Source organism: Panthera leo, chromosome C1, assembly GCF_018350215.1.
Source record: "Panthera leo isolate Ple1 chromosome C1, P.leo_Ple1_pat1.1, whole genome shotgun sequence".
NCBI classification, from domain to species: Eukaryota; Metazoa; Chordata; class Mammalia; order Carnivora; family Felidae; genus Panthera; species Panthera leo.
Window position 1 is genome coordinate 169,630,223 of NC_056686.1, and position 21,080 is coordinate 169,651,302.

General features: G+C 40.1%; 1 protein-coding gene across 2 annotated transcripts in view; it reads right to left on the bottom strand.

Moving 5' to 3' along the window:
- Window positions 1-9,840, bottom strand: part of FRZB (frizzled related protein) — a 32,229-nt gene extending 22,389 nt beyond the window's left edge. Inside the window, exons 1-3 of one of the 2 annotated variants that reach the window (XM_042949336.1) lie at window positions 9,745-9,840; window positions 8,227-8,974; window positions 961-1,005 (exon numbers count right to left, since the gene is read on the bottom strand). In XM_042949336.1, coding sequence (XP_042805270.1) covers window positions 961-1,005; window positions 8,227-8,704 — 523 coding nt within the window. In that variant the 5' untranslated portion in view covers window positions 8,705-8,974; window positions 9,745-9,840. Of the gene's footprint in view, window positions 1-960; window positions 1,006-8,226; window positions 9,365-9,744 lie in introns of those variants that run through there. The other variant, XM_042949335.1, reaches the window with a different exon arrangement.
- Between the last annotated feature and the right edge of the window lie 11,240 nt (window positions 9,841-21,080).

The window sequence follows — 21,080 nt, forward strand, 5'->3', positions numbered from 1 at the left end:
ACTCAAGTAATAAAATATTTGGGAATTAAAATGAATCAACGATTGCTACATGCAGTAACAACTTGGATGAATCTCAAAGGCATTATAAGTGAAATAAGCCAATCTCAAAAGGTTACATACTCTACCATTCCATTTATATGATCATCTCAAAACTACAAAGCTATAGTGGAGAATAGATCAGTGATCACCAGTGGTTAAGGGTGGGAGAAGCTTGTAATTAGAAAGAGATAGTATGAGGAAGTTTCTTTTGAGGTGATACAACTGTCCTGTGTCTCGACTGTGGTAGTGTTTACACAAGTCTATATATGCATTAAAATTCATAGAACTCATAAAATCCACACAATTTTTAGTGGCAAAAGGTCAATTTTATTATATGTTCATTTTTAAAATAAAATATAAATAATTAAGTTTACTTTTTAAATGTTTTATTTTTATTTATTTATTTTTGAAAGAGAGAGAGTGAGAGCACTCATGGGCAAGTGGGGAGGAGCAGAGAGAGGAAGGGAGAAAATTCCAAGTAGGCTCCACGCTGTAAGTGCAGAGCCCAATGTGGGGCTCAATCTCACAAACTGTGAGCTGAAATCAAGAGCTGGATAGACGTTTAACCAACTGAGCCAACCAGGTCCCCACATTTACTGTTAAAACTTAGGGTACAGGGTGGTGCCTGGGTGGTTCAGTCGGTTAAGTGTCCAACTTCAGCTGAGGTCATGATCTCACAATTCATGAGTTCAAGCCCCACATCGGGCTCTCTGCTGTCAGCACAGAGCCCGCTTCAGATCTTCTATCTCCCTCTCTCCCTCTCTCTCTTTCCCTCCCCCACTCTTTTCCTCCCTCTCAAAAATAATAAATATTAAAAACAAAAACATAGTGTACTGATGTCCCCAGATAAGACTTGAGTATCTAGGTTACAAAGACTAATTTGACTACAAATGAAAACTAGGAAGATAGTGATGTACTCACCACTGGCTCCTCTACAGTTTCCATTACTAGAATCCATAGGAAAATCTGAAAGTGATAAAATAAAGAATCATAATTTATTCATTATTATTTTGAGAATTCCCATATAAAAATCTAATTCAGTCATCAATTTAATTAAATCTAATTCAGTCATGTCTCAAGGAAGTGGATTCTTATTAGTGCCATGAGCTTGGCACGCTATTACTTATAGGTCAAATAAGGACAAGATCTATTTTGTGTGACTGAAAGAGGATATGCTCTTTTGAGTTCTCCTCAATTGTGCATAAAATTTCAGGATTTGGTAAGTTTTTGAGTCTCACGCAATTTCTGACACCATGAAGTCCATGCACATATTAGGCATTCACCCAACACTTGGGTCTTGATGACTAAAAGAAGCCAACACATCTCTTCAATAAATAGATGTATCACACATTACTAGCGTATATTTAAATTCTTGGTGCCTGAAGAAAACATTCAGAAAACATTCTCATGCCCTTTGTTACCTGTAAACAGTTGTTCAGCAGAAAGAAAGCATACCATGCAGGGACCAGTGCAATTAATAGATGTGGTAATAATTGGAAATTGTCAAGGACTCTTTTCATGATCCCATAATCCAAGAAAATGGTAACGATGAATGATAAATAGTAATTATATAAAGTTCTTCGGTGTTCTGGTTAGGAAAGCAGCCTCTAGGGGAGCCTGGGTGGCTCAGTCAGTTAAGGTCTGACTCTTGATTTAGGCTCAGGTCATGATCTCAGTTTGTTTGAGCCCTGTGTCAGGCTTTGCACTGACAGTGCAGAGCCTGCTTGGGATTCTCTCTCTGTCTCTCTCTGTCCCTCCCAACCCACCTCTCAAAAATAAATAAATATTTTTAAAAAAGGAAAAAGAATAAAAAAGCTGCCTCTAGTGAATAAGAGTGCCTCAGCAAAACACCCTGTGAGACTTGCTGAACTTAGCTATCCATTCTTATTGCTACTTCAACTCAGTACTTTTATATAAGTTTTAGATTTGTATTAATACGTTATGTTAAATAACTTATTGAAGTTTGTTCTGTTTATCCTAACAGAAAATAACATTCTTCTTCTGTCCTTTTTCTTCATAGGATATATCATGAATAAATTTTAAAAGGAGTGGTTAATACCATGTTAGGACAATAGTACTCAAAATTACTATTAATCAATTACATTCTCAGGCTTAGTAATCATCATCTGGTATTTAAAAAGCTCTGTACAAGGAAAGACAGTAACCATCAAATAGGCAGGCAACAAATACTTGATTCTAAAACATTAGGTTTGACTTAGTCATATACTATTAATTTAATGATTTTTATTCTATGCAAAGACTTTATTGATGATAAATGTATCCAAGTGTTAAAGTAACATGCCAATCAATGGTTTTATTTCTGAATAATTCCAATAATAATACATATATGACCTATACCAAAATGATCTTTTTGTAAATGAAGAAATTATATTAAACCACATGTAAAATAATTGTTTAGTGTCGAAATGTTGAAATAAAAATGAAAAAAATCTCTTGGAAAAAAAACAACCCTTTGATATAGTTGAATCTAGGAAAGTGGTTTTACTACTCTCATTCTTACAGAAAAATGTTTCTTCATTTTTAAAAGTGCTTAGAAGTCAATTGGTAGAATTATAAGAGAAAAAAGTTATCTTGTCATAAATAATCCAAAAAAAATGTTTTCATAAAGTTAAACTTAGGAATTCCAACAGTATCATCCTAAGTTAAAATAGCAGGCATTATTAGGTTGTATGCCCCAAGAATTTCTAGTAGGGGTCATAGAAGTTTCCAGAAGAAGAGTCCTAAAGGAGCTGGGGAGGGTTGGGTGGGGGGTGCGTTCCACATAGAAAATCACATGTGTAAGAAATATGGAAAGAAATTGCAGTACTCACCAAGGGACCTGCAAGTCTTCCAGTGTGGCTAAAATAGAGAAAGTTGTGAGCAGAGAGAAATGAAGCTAGAGAGGTAGGAAGGGATGAAGTCACAAAGGCTAGAGACAGACACCAAAGGATTTTAAGCAACAGATTGACATTTCAGAAAGATCACCCTGTTGGAATATGGAGGGACAATACTGGAAGTAAGCAAGCCGATTATTACCCCATGGCCATAATCCATGTGACACATGTGGAGACCCAAACTTAGAGAGCAGCATCAGAGAAGGAGGGAAGGAAACTGGATTCAGAGTAGATCCATAACACTTAATACCCATTAAATGTGGGGGGGGGGGAGGGTGGCGGGGGGCGGTAAAGAATAGGGTAGAATCAAGGATGACTCCCAGGCCTGGAGCATGGGTATGCTGGTGCCTCGTAACCATATAAAAAAATACTCAAAAAGAATAGGCAAATGAGGAGAAGGAAAGGAGGAGTTCACTTTGTGGCATGATGAGATTGAAGGGCTCGGGATTAGATGTGAGAATCTGGAATGTACTCTTATCTCAAAAGTGTAGTGAAGTAGTTATCTCTTATCTCTTGGAATCCCTGTCCAGAGCGGTCTTTTATTCTCTTAAGCTATATATAAGTGAGCTTTCGAAATACAATGGACAAAACTTGATCCATTAACTGCAATCTGACAGTCAAAAGACACAGATTCTCTCAAAAGTTATGAATCACCTCTTTCTTCTTAAGACAGCAAGTGTATTGGAGAATGATTTCTGGTTTGAATCTTCTCTCTCTTAATAGCTTTATGACCTTGCACAAGTCACTTATATGCCTCAGCTTCCTTTTCTTCAAAATGGGAATAATAGTACCCACCAGGTAGTTATTACAGTAAATTGAAATGCATAACACACTTAAAACAGCAGATGAAACATGCTAGTGTTATTAGTTCTTATTCTGGTTGCTAACAATCCATGAAAGGACATATCCTTTCCTCAATCACATTGTTATTAAACACTTACATTGTGCTTTGCCATTCATCGATCACTTCACATGAATAGTTCTCTTATTCTTCTCTATTCACAATGTCAATCTTGAATGACTTGCTCAAGGTCTAACATTAATGGCAAAGGTGGAATACCAACTAAGGGTCTAGAGCTCTAAAACTGTGCAATTGCAGAAATATAACCAATTCTTAATTATTCAAAACTGTATGTCTCTTCTTTCTATACACCTAGCAGAGAGAGAAAGGCCAAATAGAACTTAAGTCAGTTTTGCTATTTATAGCAACAACTATTTGGAAGTCTGGTAGGAATGAAATTTTAAAAAATGAATCATTAAGATTTGGGGGCTACATAAGATTTTATTACCACAAATAATTAGGTCAGCTGTGATGAAATACCGTAACTCTCTGAGATAGTCTCTTCCCTACCCCACCCAGAATGCCTTTCAGTATTTTATGTAATGAAGCATCTTTAGGGGTGCCTGGGTGGCTCAGGCGGTTAAGCGTCTGAATCTTGGTTTCATCTCAGGTCACAATCTCACAGTTCGTGAGTTCAAGCCCCATGTCAGGCTCGCAGCTGGCAGCATGGAGCCTGCCTGGGACTCTTTCTCTCTTTCTCTCTCTCTGCCCCTTCCCTGCTCATGCTCTCTCTAAATAAAAAAATTTTAAAAAATCTTTAAAACTGTGTTCTCTCCAGTCTTAATCTAAAATTTCCATTTCTTCTTTCCATTCCATTTTCCTCCTATCACACTAAATAATTTTTCCTTCTCGGTATTTGGCCCCTCAAATATTTGTAGAGCAGGGCTGAAGAAAAGGCTGCCTGTTTCTCAGAGAGCAGAGATATGACTAAACAGCAGTACATGCATGTGAAAGCTGGCATGGTCCAGGCAGCAAGAGAGGGCCTGGCGAAATGTGTTGAGCCAGAACTGAGGTGACGAGCTAACACTACCGCAGAAACCAGCAATGACTGAGGATTGATTATAAAACCCTTGGCATGGTGAACCATGGGTACTGAATAAATAGCTGGGAAATATCATACATAAGTTTTCTTAAATTCTTGATCTCTACACATCCAAGATCAACTATTTATAATTAACAGACATCCATCAGACTCATTCTCTCTTCCTGTTGCTCCCAAAGGGATTTGTTCTTGATCCCGAGGTCCAGGTTAATTTGTGTAAAATGAAATATTAAGCTTGTGTGTTCAGAAGTAAGATCTGCTTGTCCAGGTGGGTCCCCGTATGGAGCTTGTTTTCCAGAGCTGAAGTGATCTAGGCTGTATCTGCATCGACCAGCCTACCGTTTCAAAAAAGAAAACATCATTTTGATACCACAATGATACCCATGGCGAAAAAGCAATAGCAGCAGCACCAATCTGTTAGGGACGATGTCCCAGGTACCATGATCTTTAACTTCATCTTCACCATGCCTGTGGGATGTAGGCAGTGCTGTTGCCATGATACAGACCAGAAAACTTTAAACCAGAGAGGTTATATAATTTCCCTGCAATAACACTTGATAGGAAGCAGAGTCCAGATTCAACACCTGGCCTGCCGGGCTCCTACCCACACTCTTTACTCGCCATACAATACTGAAGACAGGACTAGAGGTCTTAACTGGCAGAAATGAATCCTCCGATAAAGCAGTTGTGCATGAAGCCACAACTCCATAGTAAATATACAATGTGGAAAAAGAATACATTTAATGTGAATTTGTTGGTAAGGGTCAGGATAGGATTTTTTTTTTTTTTTTTTTAACATATGCTGGCCCCTAGTATTTCGAAAGCAAAAAGTAGTTTGAAGCACTGCCCCATTTCAACACGTAAATGGGCCTAAACTTGCTTGTGGAATCCTACTGTGCCAGGAGGGAAGAGACCCATGTGAAAATGGTAGGACTTGCAAATCCTCTTGGCATTGAAGGAATGTGAAGGGTGGCCTCTTTTATTCAGGGAGACCTCATTTTTGTATTCGGCTGGATTCTAGTCATAAAACATAAGTGATTCTGTTTATACCTAGAGGAAGAAAAAAAGCTGCTTCACGGACTATCCTATCCCACTGAACCAAGCAGTATATTGCATCGTAAATTAAACTGGCCACATATGGTAGTTACTAAGTAACTCCAGGTGTCCAACAGTTTGACCCAGGATAGGGAATGAAATTTTCAGCAAGCTGGCCTTGGAAGCCAGGGGACCCTTCGGGTTAGAATCCACCTCTCCATTCCCCATCCCCACCTCCCCTTAAGCTCCCACCTGCCGCCAGGGCCAAGGACTCACACTGAAGGTTGTGGTAAAGGGAGGGAAAAGGGAGACCATCACAAAAATATGGTTCCTACTGCCGCCTACCCCTACCTATTTTTCCAGCAAGGATGCTGTCAACAAAGCAGCTATTATGGCCTTTGAAAGCAGCTCAGAAATCATGTCCCACTTAGTGACAAATTGTTTCCATGCATGTCCTATTTGAGAGCTTCAATGAGGCAGTTGTTCTGCATTTGGTCCCCAACGATAGGTAATTCAGGGACACTTAAGGAAGCTGCTTCCCATCCATATTGACCACAGCGTTTGAAAGCTGTTCATCTTGCCAAACCTCTCTCATTTGAGGTCCATCTCGAAGAGAGGTTTCAGAGCAAGTCTTTTCCTTTAACGGGAGGAAAGCATTTCAGAGTGAACCATAGCCACCTCATTCCAGGTCATTGGCCTGAGCAAAGCACCAGTATTTAACAGATTCTAAGTGTCTGGCAAACCAGGGCAGCAACTGACCAAGCTCTTCCAGAAGCTGCGCAGACTGTGACTCAAGAGTGTTCTTTGAGCCCAAAGATTAAGAAGAAATACATTTCTTTCTGCTTACATTATACAGCCAGTTATTCGTTCTTGATTAAAACCAAGACGACTTAATAGGTGTATTCAAAGAGTGATTAAGTGAGGGGACCATGAAAAAGCTTCTGGAATCTTTCTGTTCAGTTTTCGTTTTACAGCTATTTGTACTCTCTGCCTCTCCACTCATTTTATGGTAAGCATCTCAATGTGCACAGAAAACAATTTTTCCAAATCAATTCTCTGACAGCCAAGAACTGTTACCTAGAGATGGACTATGGGCCTGAGCTTAAGCTGAGCAGGTCAAGTGGCAGGAGGAAAAATTTGACACCCAGGAAATGAACAGAGGAGGCAATCGAGTCAGCACATTTAATAACAGAGTTCATCTGGGGAAGGTATGAAAGAGAACAGACCATAACAAATATGAAATTCTATGAAGGGTGAAATTTGAGTTGAGGGGTAATTGGTAGGAGTGCTATTAAGTGAGAATTAAATGAACCATAATGAACCAGGTTTAGCTGGGGTCTTCAGAGTTATGACTGTCCTAATTAGACCAAATACTAGTGAGAAAACAACTTGTGGTTGATTCCATTAAATGCAGAACTACAGTCAAGCTTTACAGTAGGGAAAGATGAAAATGAATGTGTGGTTGGTGCACACACAGCACAAAAGGCATGAAATAAGGTATTAAAGACATATTTGCAGGGCATAACAAACAGTAGGGCAAGGGGTGAGATTAAAAGTAACATTACGTGAGCATATGATGATAGCACACCTTAAATATAACTCCTTTCATCCATATGTCATTTACAAAAGGACTTGAAGGCATGTGGGAATGTGAAAAGAGCCCAGCAATTCACTTCGCCAGCTCTGTGGCTGGGAGCAAGTCACAGAAGCTAATTAGCAGTGCATAGCAATGTTTCACAGCTGTTTCAGTCTGGAATGGAAGAACAATTTATCTCGTTGAAAGGACGAAGAAATTTAAGGTGAAGGTAATTGCTCAAATTGGACTTTGAGCAAACACATATCACTAACATCTGTGGGTTGGAGTAAGATTACTGAAATTATCTAGGCATTTTTAATGATTAGAGGAAAATGGTGCTTCAGTTTTTCTGTTTTCACCATACAATCTTGACAAGCAGCTACAACAGGAAAAATACGGAAAATGCGTGATTGAGAATGCAAGAGAATCCGGCAAGAAAGTTCAGTGACTGTAAACAAATTAAGAAAGTAAAAAAAGAGCATCACTATGCAAGATGTGGTTACTTAGACATGGAAAGCATGGAAAGCGCAGGGTCACTGTTGAGCACGAGTGTGACGGGGAGTGGAATGAACTGCAAGTTTTAGAAAGACGGACAGCCTATCGGAATGGAGTGCATCAGTCTGGAAGAGAGAAGAAAGAAGTGGTGCTCCAGAGAGGAGTGATGAAGAGAAGCGACCCCAAGGAAAAAAAAAAAAAGGGGGGGGGGTGCAGAATTAGAGAGTAAAAGGCGAGTAACAAAAACTCCGAGAAGTGGGGTAGCTAAAGGTCGGGACGGAGGCTGGGCCAGAGCCGGACTCACCCGCTCCGTCCGCGGTAACGATGGCCTCGGGAGAGATGCACACGCCACGGTCATAAACAGGCAGCTCCTCGCAGGCCAGACTCTCGGGCCACGAGTGGCGGTACTTGATGAGGATGGGCTCGCAGCCCTGCCGGGCCCTCTCGCACACAGACTTGCAGGGCTTGATGGGCTCGTGCTGGAAGTCAATGGTGCAGATGGGCGCATACATGGCACAGAGGAAGAAGAGCAGATCCGGGCTGCACTGGGTGCCCAGCAGACCTTCGAACTGCTCAATGGCCAGGATGGCGTTAGCCTGGGTGCTGTGGTGCAGGTGGTTGGGCATCTTGGTCATGTTCCAGGGCAGGGACTTGCACAGGGGGATGCGCACGGGCTCGCAGGCTGCAGCTCGTGCTCCGGGCACCCAGAGCAGACAGAGCGCAGCCAGGGCGAGCAGCCCGGCCCGCAGCAGCAGCATCCCTCCTGGACCGCCGCAGACCATGATCCCGGCAGGACGGGGCAGGGTTCAGCAGTGCCGAGGACGCCGACAGGCCCGCTTCGCGGTCCCCTCTTCCCCCCTGGAAGTGGACACAATGATCTGGGAGCTTCTCCTCCCCCGACGATCTCAGTTTCTTTCCTTGGATCAAATTCCCCCAATGGGGTCCCACGAGCTCCGCCGGCCTCCGGCCGCCGCCGCCCCTGCCTCTCTGGCTGTTCTTTCCCGACGTCTAAGCCTTCTGGGGCAGCAGCATCTATTTATTCCTCGCTCCCTCTGGCAGAAGCGTCAGATTCGCAGATGAATCAGATTAGAGGAAAACAAGAGGAAGCGAGGGAGAAATAAAATCAAAAGTAGAATTCAGCTGAGGCAGTTGGAGCTCTGGACTGTCACGTCCCCTGGATTATGAAAAGGTGCTAACAGAAGCATGAAATTCTCCAACGGGGGAAGGAGGGGCTGGGGCGGGGGAGGGGAAACCAGAGGGAAAAGACTCCTAATGGGGGAGGAGGGTGCTGTAAGAGTTTCAGTTCTTGTAGGCTGAGCAAAAAGATCCAGGTCTTGGTGGGAGTTGACGCTGCTGCAGCAGCGACCGCCGCAGGCAGGAAGGACCAGCCGGAGGAGCCTCGGCGCGAGAGGTCTGTGCCTCGGACCCGCTGCGCTCCACTTTCCCACCTCCGGGCCAGAGAGGCAGCCCCGCCCCCACCCCCCACCGCCAACCCCTCGGTGCAGTCCCAGCCCTCCAATGCCAGCTCCTCTTCCTGGGATGGGAGCGGGGGTGGGGGTGGGGGGAAAGACAAGGTCTGCCGGTTGGAGGCAGAGGGGAGGGAAGCCTCGAGAAGCAGCCAGGATGCCGTAACGCAACACAGCGCTGACTTGAGACGTGCACCTCTTTCCCATCTCCACGCTGGCTCCAAAGAAAAGCCCCCAGACCCTTGCTGAAAGCCCACCCCAATCCCTGACGGAGGAGTACCAAGTTCCCCACTTCGGAGCCCACCCAAGCACCCTCACACCCTGGAGATAGCTCTTCAGGCAAACTACCGCTTTACCTCTGCGCATCACCAGCTCTGCGCAAAGTCAGACTTCAGGAGGAAGGACTTCAGCAGTGTCACTTTAAATGTCCAAGTCACAGAAAACACAGACCCCTGCGTGCAGTGGTGAAGGTTTATCAACCCAGAGTTCAGGACTACAGAAGTCTGCATTATGAATAACAAAGTGGTGGGCGGGGGAGGGGGGGGGGCAGCCTTTCATAAAAAGGAAAGAAATCTGTACGTAATACACGTAGGCCACCAGAAGCAAGAAACGGGTTTTTAAAAAAGCATTTTTTTCTTTGCCCTGCAGAATTAGAACTTTGGAGTTTTGCTTCTTAAGGTGAAGAGTGAAAAACTACCTGCTTTGAAGTATCTGGTTTTTGTTTTGTTTTGTTTTCTGATTTTACTCACTAAAATAAAATGGCATTTATTATTCAACTCTTGTCACCAAGGATTTCACCTAACACTTGAAAGAAATGTGTAGGAAAATTACACCACACAGGTAATAATAATCATGATGATGATAACAATAAAACCCTTCCCATCCAAATTAGCTCAATCTAGAGAAGAAAATAGAAACCAGATCCCCTCCTGGTCTTCTCTGTCACTAATGAGCCACATCTTTTCCTTCCTCTCCCCCTCTGCCTTCTCAGGGCATATTGTAAATGGAATGACCTATTGAGGCCCTGCACCCTGCCCTTTAACCCAGCAAAAGGATTGTAGAATGTCAGAAAACACAGCTTTCATTGAGAAGAGAAAGAAACCTTAAAACAAAACAGGAAGTCACCTTTGCCCTGCATCATTGAAATATTTCACTGCTTTAATCCAGCCATTTCTCAGAGTCAACAAGAAGCAGAAAAATGATGCCCCCGCTTTAGAGCACACAGGGAGTTGTGGGTGTCCATTCCCCATCATTGACCTGATGGCACTTACAAAACATCAGTGCTCACTTGAGTTTATGAAATTTTATCTCTAAAATGACCATAAAGAGCAGTTTGTGACTATAGTAAATTTCTTCAGAAGCAAGTTTGTTCCACTTAGGAGAAAACACAACAGATGGTAGATAGGGAGTCATTTAGTACAAACTTTGCCTGGTCTACAATTATTTCATGTAATGTAAGAAAACAAAGCCAAAATTGTATAAATGAATTAGATGAAAGATGATATAGCAAGTAAAATTTGGGGGGAAAAAACAAATTTGAAAGAGTCAATATTAGAACATTTGGGGGAATCCATATTTTGAAATGTAGGTGGAATCTTCAATAAATTAGAAGAAGGAAGTGAACCATAGATGCAACAGATTGTTTGCTATATGTGTTTCCCTGTTTGCCATAAGTCTTTCAGTATAAGAGGAAACAAGCTAATTGTTTTTATGGTTCCACAACTGTCTGAAATAAAAGCTTACTTTCCTTCCCCTTCACAGAAGTTAATTATCCACTTTGTCTAACATGTCCCCTCACAATTTTAGTCTCTAATCCAAACTTGTCTTTATCAACACCCAAAATAAATTTCACTGCCTCCCACATGTCTTTTTGAATACACTGCCTGGTTTTGTTCATTTTTCTAGTTAGTTCCTCTTGAACTTTGTTCATTTGTGCAAATTATTCTTTAGCACCTGTCAATTTATTGCTTTAAAATATTTTTCTTTTGTTATTTCATCTGGGTGTGCCCTGCCTTCCTAAACAGTATGTATGATTTTCTTCAAGAAGAGAATTCATCCTCTATGTCTTTTGAAATAAGCATTTGAGAAATGTGAGCTGATGGAATTTGGGATGCAATATTTTAAATATCAAAACATAAATGTCTAAAAACATATAATAAATAAATGCCTTAAAGAGAAATAAAATACAGGGGCGCCTGGGTGGCTCAGTTGGTTAAGCGTCCAACTTTGGCTTAGGTCATGATCTCAGGGGTTCGTGAGTCTGAGCCCCACGTGGGGCTCTCTGCTGACAGTTCAGAGCCTGGAGCCTGCTTCAGATTCTGCGTCTCCCTCTCCCTGCCCCTCCCCACCCATGCTCTGTCTCTGTCTATCTCTCAAAAATAAACAAAATGTAAAAAAAAGTTAAGAAAAGAGAAATAAAATACAGTTTGAATAAATAGAGTGAAGTCTGAAAACCAAGCTATGTGATCATGAAGGAAACACAAATTAGATAAGGAATACAGTCTCCACTAGTAGATGAGCCATGCCCCTAAAAGTGAGTGCCTTCCAAAAGGCCCACATTTACAGAAAATTAAGGGAAGGTTGAAACCTGATTCCTCAGAGGAAATGGGTCATAGGTAATTTGTTTCTCTTATGTTATGTTTCTCTTATGTTATTTTAAGGTTTTATTTAACAAGCATTGAACTGACCCTGATCCATTAGGACCCTGATCCTAATGTAAAAGTGCACCAGGGCTGTGTGATAGCCGCCTGTTTTAGATATCTCTCCACATCTGTTGAAAAGGCATTAAGGTAAATAATCTGCAGGGAACACATAAGTGGCTGTAGAATTGAAGCTTTTAAAGGAAATTTTGATGGGCAGAGCAACAGGGATCTTTTAAAACTCACTCTCTAGAACTAAGGATGAAAATCACAGATTTTTACAGTGGGTTTTATGTTTGAGAAAGTTATGAAGGTGGCAAATGCAAACTATTAGTGTACCAATACCCTACTGAAAAATATCTTATGAACCCTAGATTTCAGGACCTTGAAAGGCTCCCCAACACACATCTCAGGCCTTTTAAGGGGGTGAGGGCAGTTCAGAGTAACCATGTGGCATGTGACTCTCTGAGAGGCAGCATAGCACCCATCTCCAGCACCTATTTGGGACTGTGAGTCAATTCTGGGCTCAACAGCTGCTTGGAAGTACCCCCAGACCTAGGCATGGCCAGTCTTCTTAGAATGCATGATGGCATTGGCATTTCATCTAACTTCCTGACAAGGGTTCCAGTGGTGATTTCAAGGAAAGATCTTCCTGTATAGAATTGTTGAATCATTATATTGTACACCTGAAACTGATATAACATTGTATGTTAACTATACTGGCATTAAAATTGTTTTAAATAAAAATAAATATGGACAGGAAAAAAAAAGAAATAAAAGATTTTCACTGTGAAATAGCCTTCTTTCCAAAATTTAAATCTGACCAATTTCAAAAAAAAAAAAAAAAAAAAGAATTTGTGATGTATTTTGTCAACAATTTAAGTATTAATATGCTTTTTCATCTGGTAAATACACTTTAAACTTACCCCAGGTTTGTGCTTGTAAGACAATCTACATCTGTCCTTTAAGAAAATGTGGTTACATTGTTTTGTTTTGTTCTGTGTTTTTGACATCACACACAAGCAGGGGAGAGGGGAAGAGGGAGAGACAGACAGAGAGAATCTTAAGCAGTCTCCACGCTCAACGTGGGCTCAATCCCACAACCCTGGGATCATGACCTGAGCTGAAATCAAGAGTCAACCACTCAACTGACTCAGCCACCCAGGCACCCAAAAAAACGTGCTTACGTTTCTTCAAGCAGGGCTGATGTGTGCAATAATTAACAACTAGTACAGCATGGGCATCCATCAGTCAGAATGACTGAGGCCAGTCCCATTCTGTACCAACTGGGGATCAGCCCTAGGTACCCAGGGAGCAAGAGAACTAGTGTTTATTGAGTGCCTACTATCTGTGAGGCATATAAACCATACGATACTTACAAGAGGTATTAATTCCAAAGATGAAGAAACTGAGGCTCAGAGGAAAGAAGGACTTACCCAAAGTTCTCACAGCTAGATAAGGGCCAGTCAGAGATGGGACTTGAATCCATGCTCCTTCCCCAACGCCAACAATCACACTTTTTCCTAAGCAGAAAGGATTTGGGAATGGGAAAGACCACGGCTTTCTGTGGACCTAGGTCTTAGCCTGAACCCTGTCCACACTGCTTATCAGACACTGACTGTGCCCGCCACCCAGGAATAGAATGCAAATCCTTGTGCTTCGAATGGGGAGACCTTCCTGCTTCATGGCCTCATTCAAGCTGTTCTGTGCACCTAGAAATTCCTCAAGTTCCACTTTAAGAAGATATTACCTGTCCAGTCTCCAAACAATCCAGAAAAGCTTCCCACCTGTTAGGTACATCAACATTAAGGCAGTGACTCTCAAACTGTGACCTGTAGCAAAATCCCCTGCAGGACTATTGAAAACACAGATTGTGTGGGCCTCATCCAGAATTTCTGGTATGGTGGGTCCTCTGGGGGTAGGGCCTGAGAATTTGCATTTCTCATATGTTCCCATGTAATGCTGATACTGCTGTCCAGGGACAACACTTTGAGAATCACTCTTTTGAACTAGATATGAAGCCTTGATTTGCCTTAGTAAACTTTGCATGCTATAAAGCTTTCATTTTTATGGAAACCAATTTGACAATAAACTTCATATATTGAAAAAAAAAAGCTTTCATTTTTTAATCTCCTGCCTATCTTTTCTTACAAGGAACTTAGAAACATGATTTCAATAAAGCAGCCTAATATCTAAATTATACTCTGAAGGGAGGCCAGGGAGGAAGACAGGACTAGATTTGTCTACTAGTTACTCAAAGGTCAACCTCAGAGCCCCAGTGAGAGTTGACAATACTATCAGCTACTCTCAGACCCTAATGTACTTTCCTAAAGGAAAATAGCAACACTCCACCCCCACTGCTACAAAAGAACAATAGATCCACTTCAAAGAAGTTCCAGAAGCAACCATAGTATCTTAGTAATGGAATGAACCTCAGCAATTTAGCCTACCCACCTGTTCCTCCCCCCCTAACCTCCTAGGCTTCCCTATCTTATTTTGGGGAGAAAAAAAAAACAAACCTCAGAAAAATAACTTAGGTAAAGCCATGAAGTCACTTAATGGCAGTTAACGGGCTCAGTTCAATATTCTTTCCAATTACACCATCCTTCTCTGTTGGAAGTGTGTTTTCCTTACATTTGGAAACACCAACGCCTATATACAATATGTATGACAACTAAACATAATGGTATTCAGCTTTCACAATCCCTTAAAATCATCCAAACCTCCCAAACAACCCAAATGGACTTGGGGTCCAGAAGGGGAGGTAAGGGACACATCCAAGAGGACCTCAGACTGTAGTGCTTCCCCTGTCTAATGTCAGTTGAAACCCAGATGAACCTGAATTTCTTTCAAATCTCCCTTTGACAAGATTTAATTACAGATGATTTCTAGAATACCCTTTTACCATCTTACTCTAGAATAGACCTGCATGTTTTGCTACGTCTTTCATCGTATATACTTAAAATCTTTATTTACTCCTCAGTTCCCCCTCTGATGGTGATAGAAGGGAAGTCAAGTGGCACAGAGGTCATTCCAACATGGGCTTTTGGCTTGAGTTATGACTGAATAACTGAGCAACTGACTGTGACCATCAAGGCCAAGTTAGAAAATGGCCTTAAAATAATCCCCACAATATTAGAAATCCTGCAAAACAGTAAGAAGCAATAACCTGGCCAGTTCACAGTCATCTGAGATTTGTTAAATGTGAGTCATATACCTCATGTTTAACCTGGAAGATGAATCACTCTCCTCCATGCATATATAAATAATGAGAACATGAATCTGCCAAATTAGCAAATATATCAATTACTAGACCCAATGAATTTTTTTAAAGTCTAAAATTGTTTCTTCAGGTTTGAAGGATAAATGTCCATCAGAATATCAGAAATTGCTATTGAAAGATTTCTAGGGTCAAAATGAGATATTTCAAAATAATTTAGCCGTTGGAAAAGGCCTAAATCTTGACATGGATCCTCCTAGTATTAACAAAACCTTTCTTGAGACTACGCTTATTATCTCTATATCACCAATCAACTAATTTACCCCATGTGAGAATCCTGGCCCACTGACCTTGCTAACCCAAGAACATTAATCATCTTGTTCAGTCTTTCCCCCATGATCCTTCCTCTTTTTTTTTTTTTTTTTTATTGCTTATTTATTTATTTTGAGAGAGAGAGAGAGCATGAGCAGGGGAAGGGCAGAGAGAAAGGGAGAGAGAGAATCCCAAGCAGACTCCATGCTGTCAGCACAGAGCCTGACACGGGGCTCAATCCCATGTACCATGAGATCATGACCTGAGTGAGAATCAAGAGTCGGACACTCAATCGACTGAGCCACCCAGGCGCACCCCCATGATCCTTTCTAATTGATGCCCTGACCCTCAAGATGCCCCTCATCTACTTTACTCTTCCCATCACTGGCTAATAACTCTACCTCTAACACTCTTTTACCCTTTCCATTTTTCCTTCATAAAGAACTGGATCTTGAGGAGGCAAATGCAGATGTTATTTTATTCTTCCTCTGTGTCTTGTTTTGTTATTATCTGTCTGAAATTTGTCCCTGGGAAATCTATTTTTCCTCACTCAAACTTGGGCTCCTTTTTTCATGTATTTATTCACTAAGTTGGAAGCAGAAAAAGCTGGAATTTCATCAGACCAGAGGTTTGAATCTTGTAGACTATATCATAATAACAAACACTTATACAGCATCTGTTATGATTCACGATATGCCAGGCACAATTAAAGCATCTAACTCATTCAATCATCATAACAGCTCTATAACACAGGACCATTGTTACTCCCATTTTATGAATGAGGAAGCTGAGCCACAGAGGGAATCATTTCCCCAAGAACTTACGACTTCATCAGAGGTCATAGCAGGATTCCGATTCAGACAATCCAGCTGCAAAGCCTGAACATTTCCACTTAGCACTGCATCGCTCTACGTGAGAAGTTGCTCCTTCCCTAGAGGCAGCACCCACGAGGAGCGGTTTGGTATGCTTTTATTTCATATAAATACTCTACCTACTAAACTGCATGACATTCCTTAGGTATCTATTTTTAATAACAGTTGTGTTAAGATATAATTTATATAAAATATAAAAGCTTTACTCTTTTAAAGCCTACAATCCAGTGGTTCTTAGCTCATTCACAGAGTTATGTAACACCATGAATCCATAAAAGGAACCATACCCATTAGCAGTCACTTCTCATTTCCCCTTAATCCCTTCAGCCCTAGATAACAACTAATCTACATTCTGTATTTATAGATTTGCCTATTTTAGACATATATATGCACGTCCATAGAAATGGAATCATGCAATATGAGTTCTTTGGGACTGGCTTCTTCCACCTCCTATAATGTTCTTAGGTTCATCTATGTTGTAGCCAAAAGGGGGAAAAAAATCCAAATATCCATCAGCTGATGGGCATCTGTTTTGTTTTTTTTTTTTACACTTTTGAGCTATTATGAATAATGCTGCTGTAATATTTGTGTACACATTTTTGTGTGGATCTATGTTTTCATTTCTATTGGGTATATACTCAGGAGTGAACTAAATTGCTGGATCATAAATAACTTTATGTTTAACTTTTTGAGGAACCGCCAAACTCTTTTCTAAGTCACTATACCATTTTGCATTCCTACCAGCAATGTAAAAGGTTCCAATTTCCCCACATCTTTGCCAACACTTACTATAAATGTCTGTCTTTTTTATTATCACAATCCTCATGAGTGTGAAATGACATCTCATTGTGATTTCAATGTGTATTTTCTTAACGACTATTCATAGTAAGCATCTTTTCAAGTACTTATTTGCTATTTATATATCATCTCTGGGGAAATCTCAATTCAGATTCTTTGCATTTTTTAATTGGGTTGTTTGTCCTTGATGATTTTGCTTGTTTTGTTTTGTTCTGAGTTGTAGGAGTTCTTTATATAGTCTAGACACAAGTCCCTTATCAGATAGATGATTTACAAATATCTTTTCTCATTCTATGGTTTGTCTTTTCATTTGCTTAACAGTTCTCTTTGAAGCACAAAAGTTTCAATATTGATGAAGTTCAATTTTTTTTTCTTTTGCCCCTTGTGCTTTCTATTGTTATATATATCTAAGAAGGCTTTGAGTAACCCAAAATCACAAAGATTTAATCTTCTGCTTTCTTCTAAAAATTTTATAGTTTTTGCTGTTGTGCTTAGAGCTATGATCCATTTTGAGCTAGTTTTTGTGCAGTGTGAGGAAGAGGTCCAACTCCATTCTTTTGCATGTGCCTATCTAGTTGTCTCAGCACAATTTGCAGAAAAGATTATTCCTTCCCCATTTCATTGTCTTGACATCTCTATCAAAAATCAAGTGAACATAAATGTAAAGGATCATTCTGGATTCTCAATTCTATTCTACTGATTCTCTTGATATCCTGGTTCATTCTGATGATAATTAGTGAAGACCTTAACACCAAGATTGGTTTTATTTAGGAAACGTTGTATAAAGCCTGTCTTCTTTGAGCAATCTCTCAGAAATAATAAGGCAAGACAGGAAGATTATAATTTTCAAATCCCACCCTGAGTGTATGACTGATATGTTATTAATTGAACACAATGGCAAATAATGTTTTGAACCCAAAGGAAAAGCATCTGGTTATACCCACTACTTATTATAACATTATGATGTAGGATAGTCTCTGGAATAATTCTAGGAGAGAATTATACCTTCTATCTCTAAATAAAAACTTGTTTTTACTTATATCCTTATAAGAAATAAGATTCTGAGGCTATATAGAAAATATTTAAGAACTATAGTTAATAATAAGTAATGTGTTATTTTGATTCTCAGTATTTGCTATCAATCTGATCATGTACATTGTTAAAGTGACAGAGAAGTGAGAGCCTCTCCAATTCCTTGCTTGACCTGATGAGGTTTAGGATTTGATAGGATTTTGCACATAGGTCTTCTGGGAAACCACTCCCTTCCCCCTAGATACGTGTTCTATAACAGGCAACGTGGTACTTGGGAAAGTTTCCCAGAGAGAGAATCAGGGAAAGATCTTACATAGAGTTAACATCACTCAATTATTCCATCTGAGGTGAAAAGGGAGATAGGGACAAAAAATTAGCCATCTCTTGGTCCTGCCAAAAATAAAAGCCTGGCAAAGTTACGAAAACAACAACACACATGAAGATCAGTTAAGGCCATCCAGGTATTTCCTAAGTACAGAATTTCTGTAAATCTACCTCCTTTTCTGATGGAAGCTCAGATTTTGACTTTTCACTAGTAACTGCCAAACAAAAACATTTTGAATTTTTTAAATATTTTGCAACAGTAAAAAATAGCATCCCTTTTCTTAGATTTCCTTTCTCACCAAATTCGAAACTAAAGTGTTTTTAACTTGTGAGCATAATATAATCTGCTTTGAATGAAAACAGTTTATAGTTCTTCAAGAGGGCCTTGGAGGCAAGTGTCCATTGACATCCATTTATACTGTTATAAACAATATAAATGTTTTCATGTTTTTTTATTACAGTAATGATGATGGTGATTAACACAATGACAACATAGCTATTAAGGTCTAAAAATCTGTGCCCAGTTGAACCAAACTGGACAGGATTCAGAAGAAACATGAAATGTTTCTTTTTTTTGAGGCAGGGGTGGGGGGTGGTGTGGGAAGTGATGGAATATAATCTCTGGAAAAACCTTAAAGAATATTGCTATCCTGGAGGAGATAATTCATCCATTCATTTATTGAACACTTGTTGTTGGCCTTCTAAGTTCCAGATAGTTTTAGGTGGAATAAATAGCACAATAAACAAAGCAAAGTCAGGACCGTAATAAAACTCGCATTCTGATAAAATTTTTCTCTACAAAATGGAAAGAACTATAAATGGTCAGCCCTGTATCTTAACTGAGGGAAGACTAAGTTACAACAGTATGTTATGGCAAGAGAGTTATACTAGATCTAAAGAATGTTTTGGGTAGAAGTTGGTAAAGTCCTGAAATTGTTCTCTTAAAAATTAAGTTACTGTTGAAAGAATACCTTTCTCCTCCAAGAGTTTAGATGACTCCACCTTGCAAACCAAGCCACAGATTTCATTCTTTTCTTCAGACAGGTCCTACACTTCACGTGGAAGACAAAGGCCCTGGGAGGTGAGGTTTAGAAAGACTGGGCAGATAGAAAATGATCAATTTGTCATTTTTGATAATGCATACAAACAGCTTTTGAAAAACTGCTTACATTTCACTGACACATATTTTCATGTTGGTGTTTGTGTTTATTTAGTCACTTTGCATATAATAATACTCTAAGTGTGTACATTATTTGTCCTGCAGGTGACATTTAATGCTTCATTTTACCAAATTATAGGTCCATATTTTCTGTTTCTTTTTCTTTCCCCACATCATCCATGGACATGTTTTTCTTTGCAGGAAATTGCATTTTCTCATCTAGATGTAAAAAAATGTTAACAGAAGTATCTGTAAGACCCTAATTGCCAGGTTTGCACAGGCCACAAGGAACTCTCTGTCACTCAGCACTGCATCAATAACTCAGTGTGCTGCCTAGTGTTACAAATATCATTTCTAGTGAAGGATTAGGTGGGGAACTTAGCAGCGCTTTACATCTGCTATGTATTTTGGCTTAGAACTTGTTTTTCTTTGAAGAATGTGGTCAACAACCGGCTATGGTTTTCCCTGAAGTATTTAAGAAGAATCAAACAGAAAACTGTAAAATTGTAACATTCAATTCATAGTTAGATTATAACAAAGGAACCAAGGCAACCAAGAAACTATTTTACATCAAACAGAATTCAAGCAGATTTAGAAAAGAAAAAATTACCCAAATAGCCAATCAATTGCTTCTATCTAGCTATTGCTACTAGGAAAACAAATTTCTAGGTTCTGTATATAAATAAACTCATTCTATAGTTTTAGCAAATGTAGTGTTCCTTAAGCATTCACACATTCCATGTTTTCAACCAATGTACAAAGAGAATTTTTCTTTCTTGAATATAGATCATTACGATTTGTGTCATTTCATATATAGATCTCAAAATAGGTAAAATACATGTTCCCATTTTCACACCTTAAATGGGTATACTGTTAATGTTATATCTCCAAGACTGTGATACATAATTGAACTAAGTTATGAGGATAAAATGCAGAAAAAAATGTTTGTTGGCTAACCATGATCAATACAGTGTGAAACTACCCCCTTCATCCCAGGAAGGGAAAGAGAGCAAAGGAAAGAGCAAAGGAACAGGTTGGTAGGATGCTGGGGACAAACTTAATGCTAGTAGGGAAACAAGAAGATATTTTGTCAGAGAGGAGGAGATGTCCACTTGTCTCCCCAGGATGGAAAATCATGGGAGGAACCTGAGCAGAGGAGCCATTCTCCTGACCTATGAATTTGAGCAAAGGGTGCTTCAGGCTTTTCCCTTCTCCTGGGAAGCTCTTCCACTCTTCTCCAGGTGGCCCCAGGGGGCTCAGCCACTGGAGGGAAAGCCTGAGGGGGTCCAGCATTCCTGTGACTGGGTATTTAATTCTTATTAATCCTGGAGTCAAA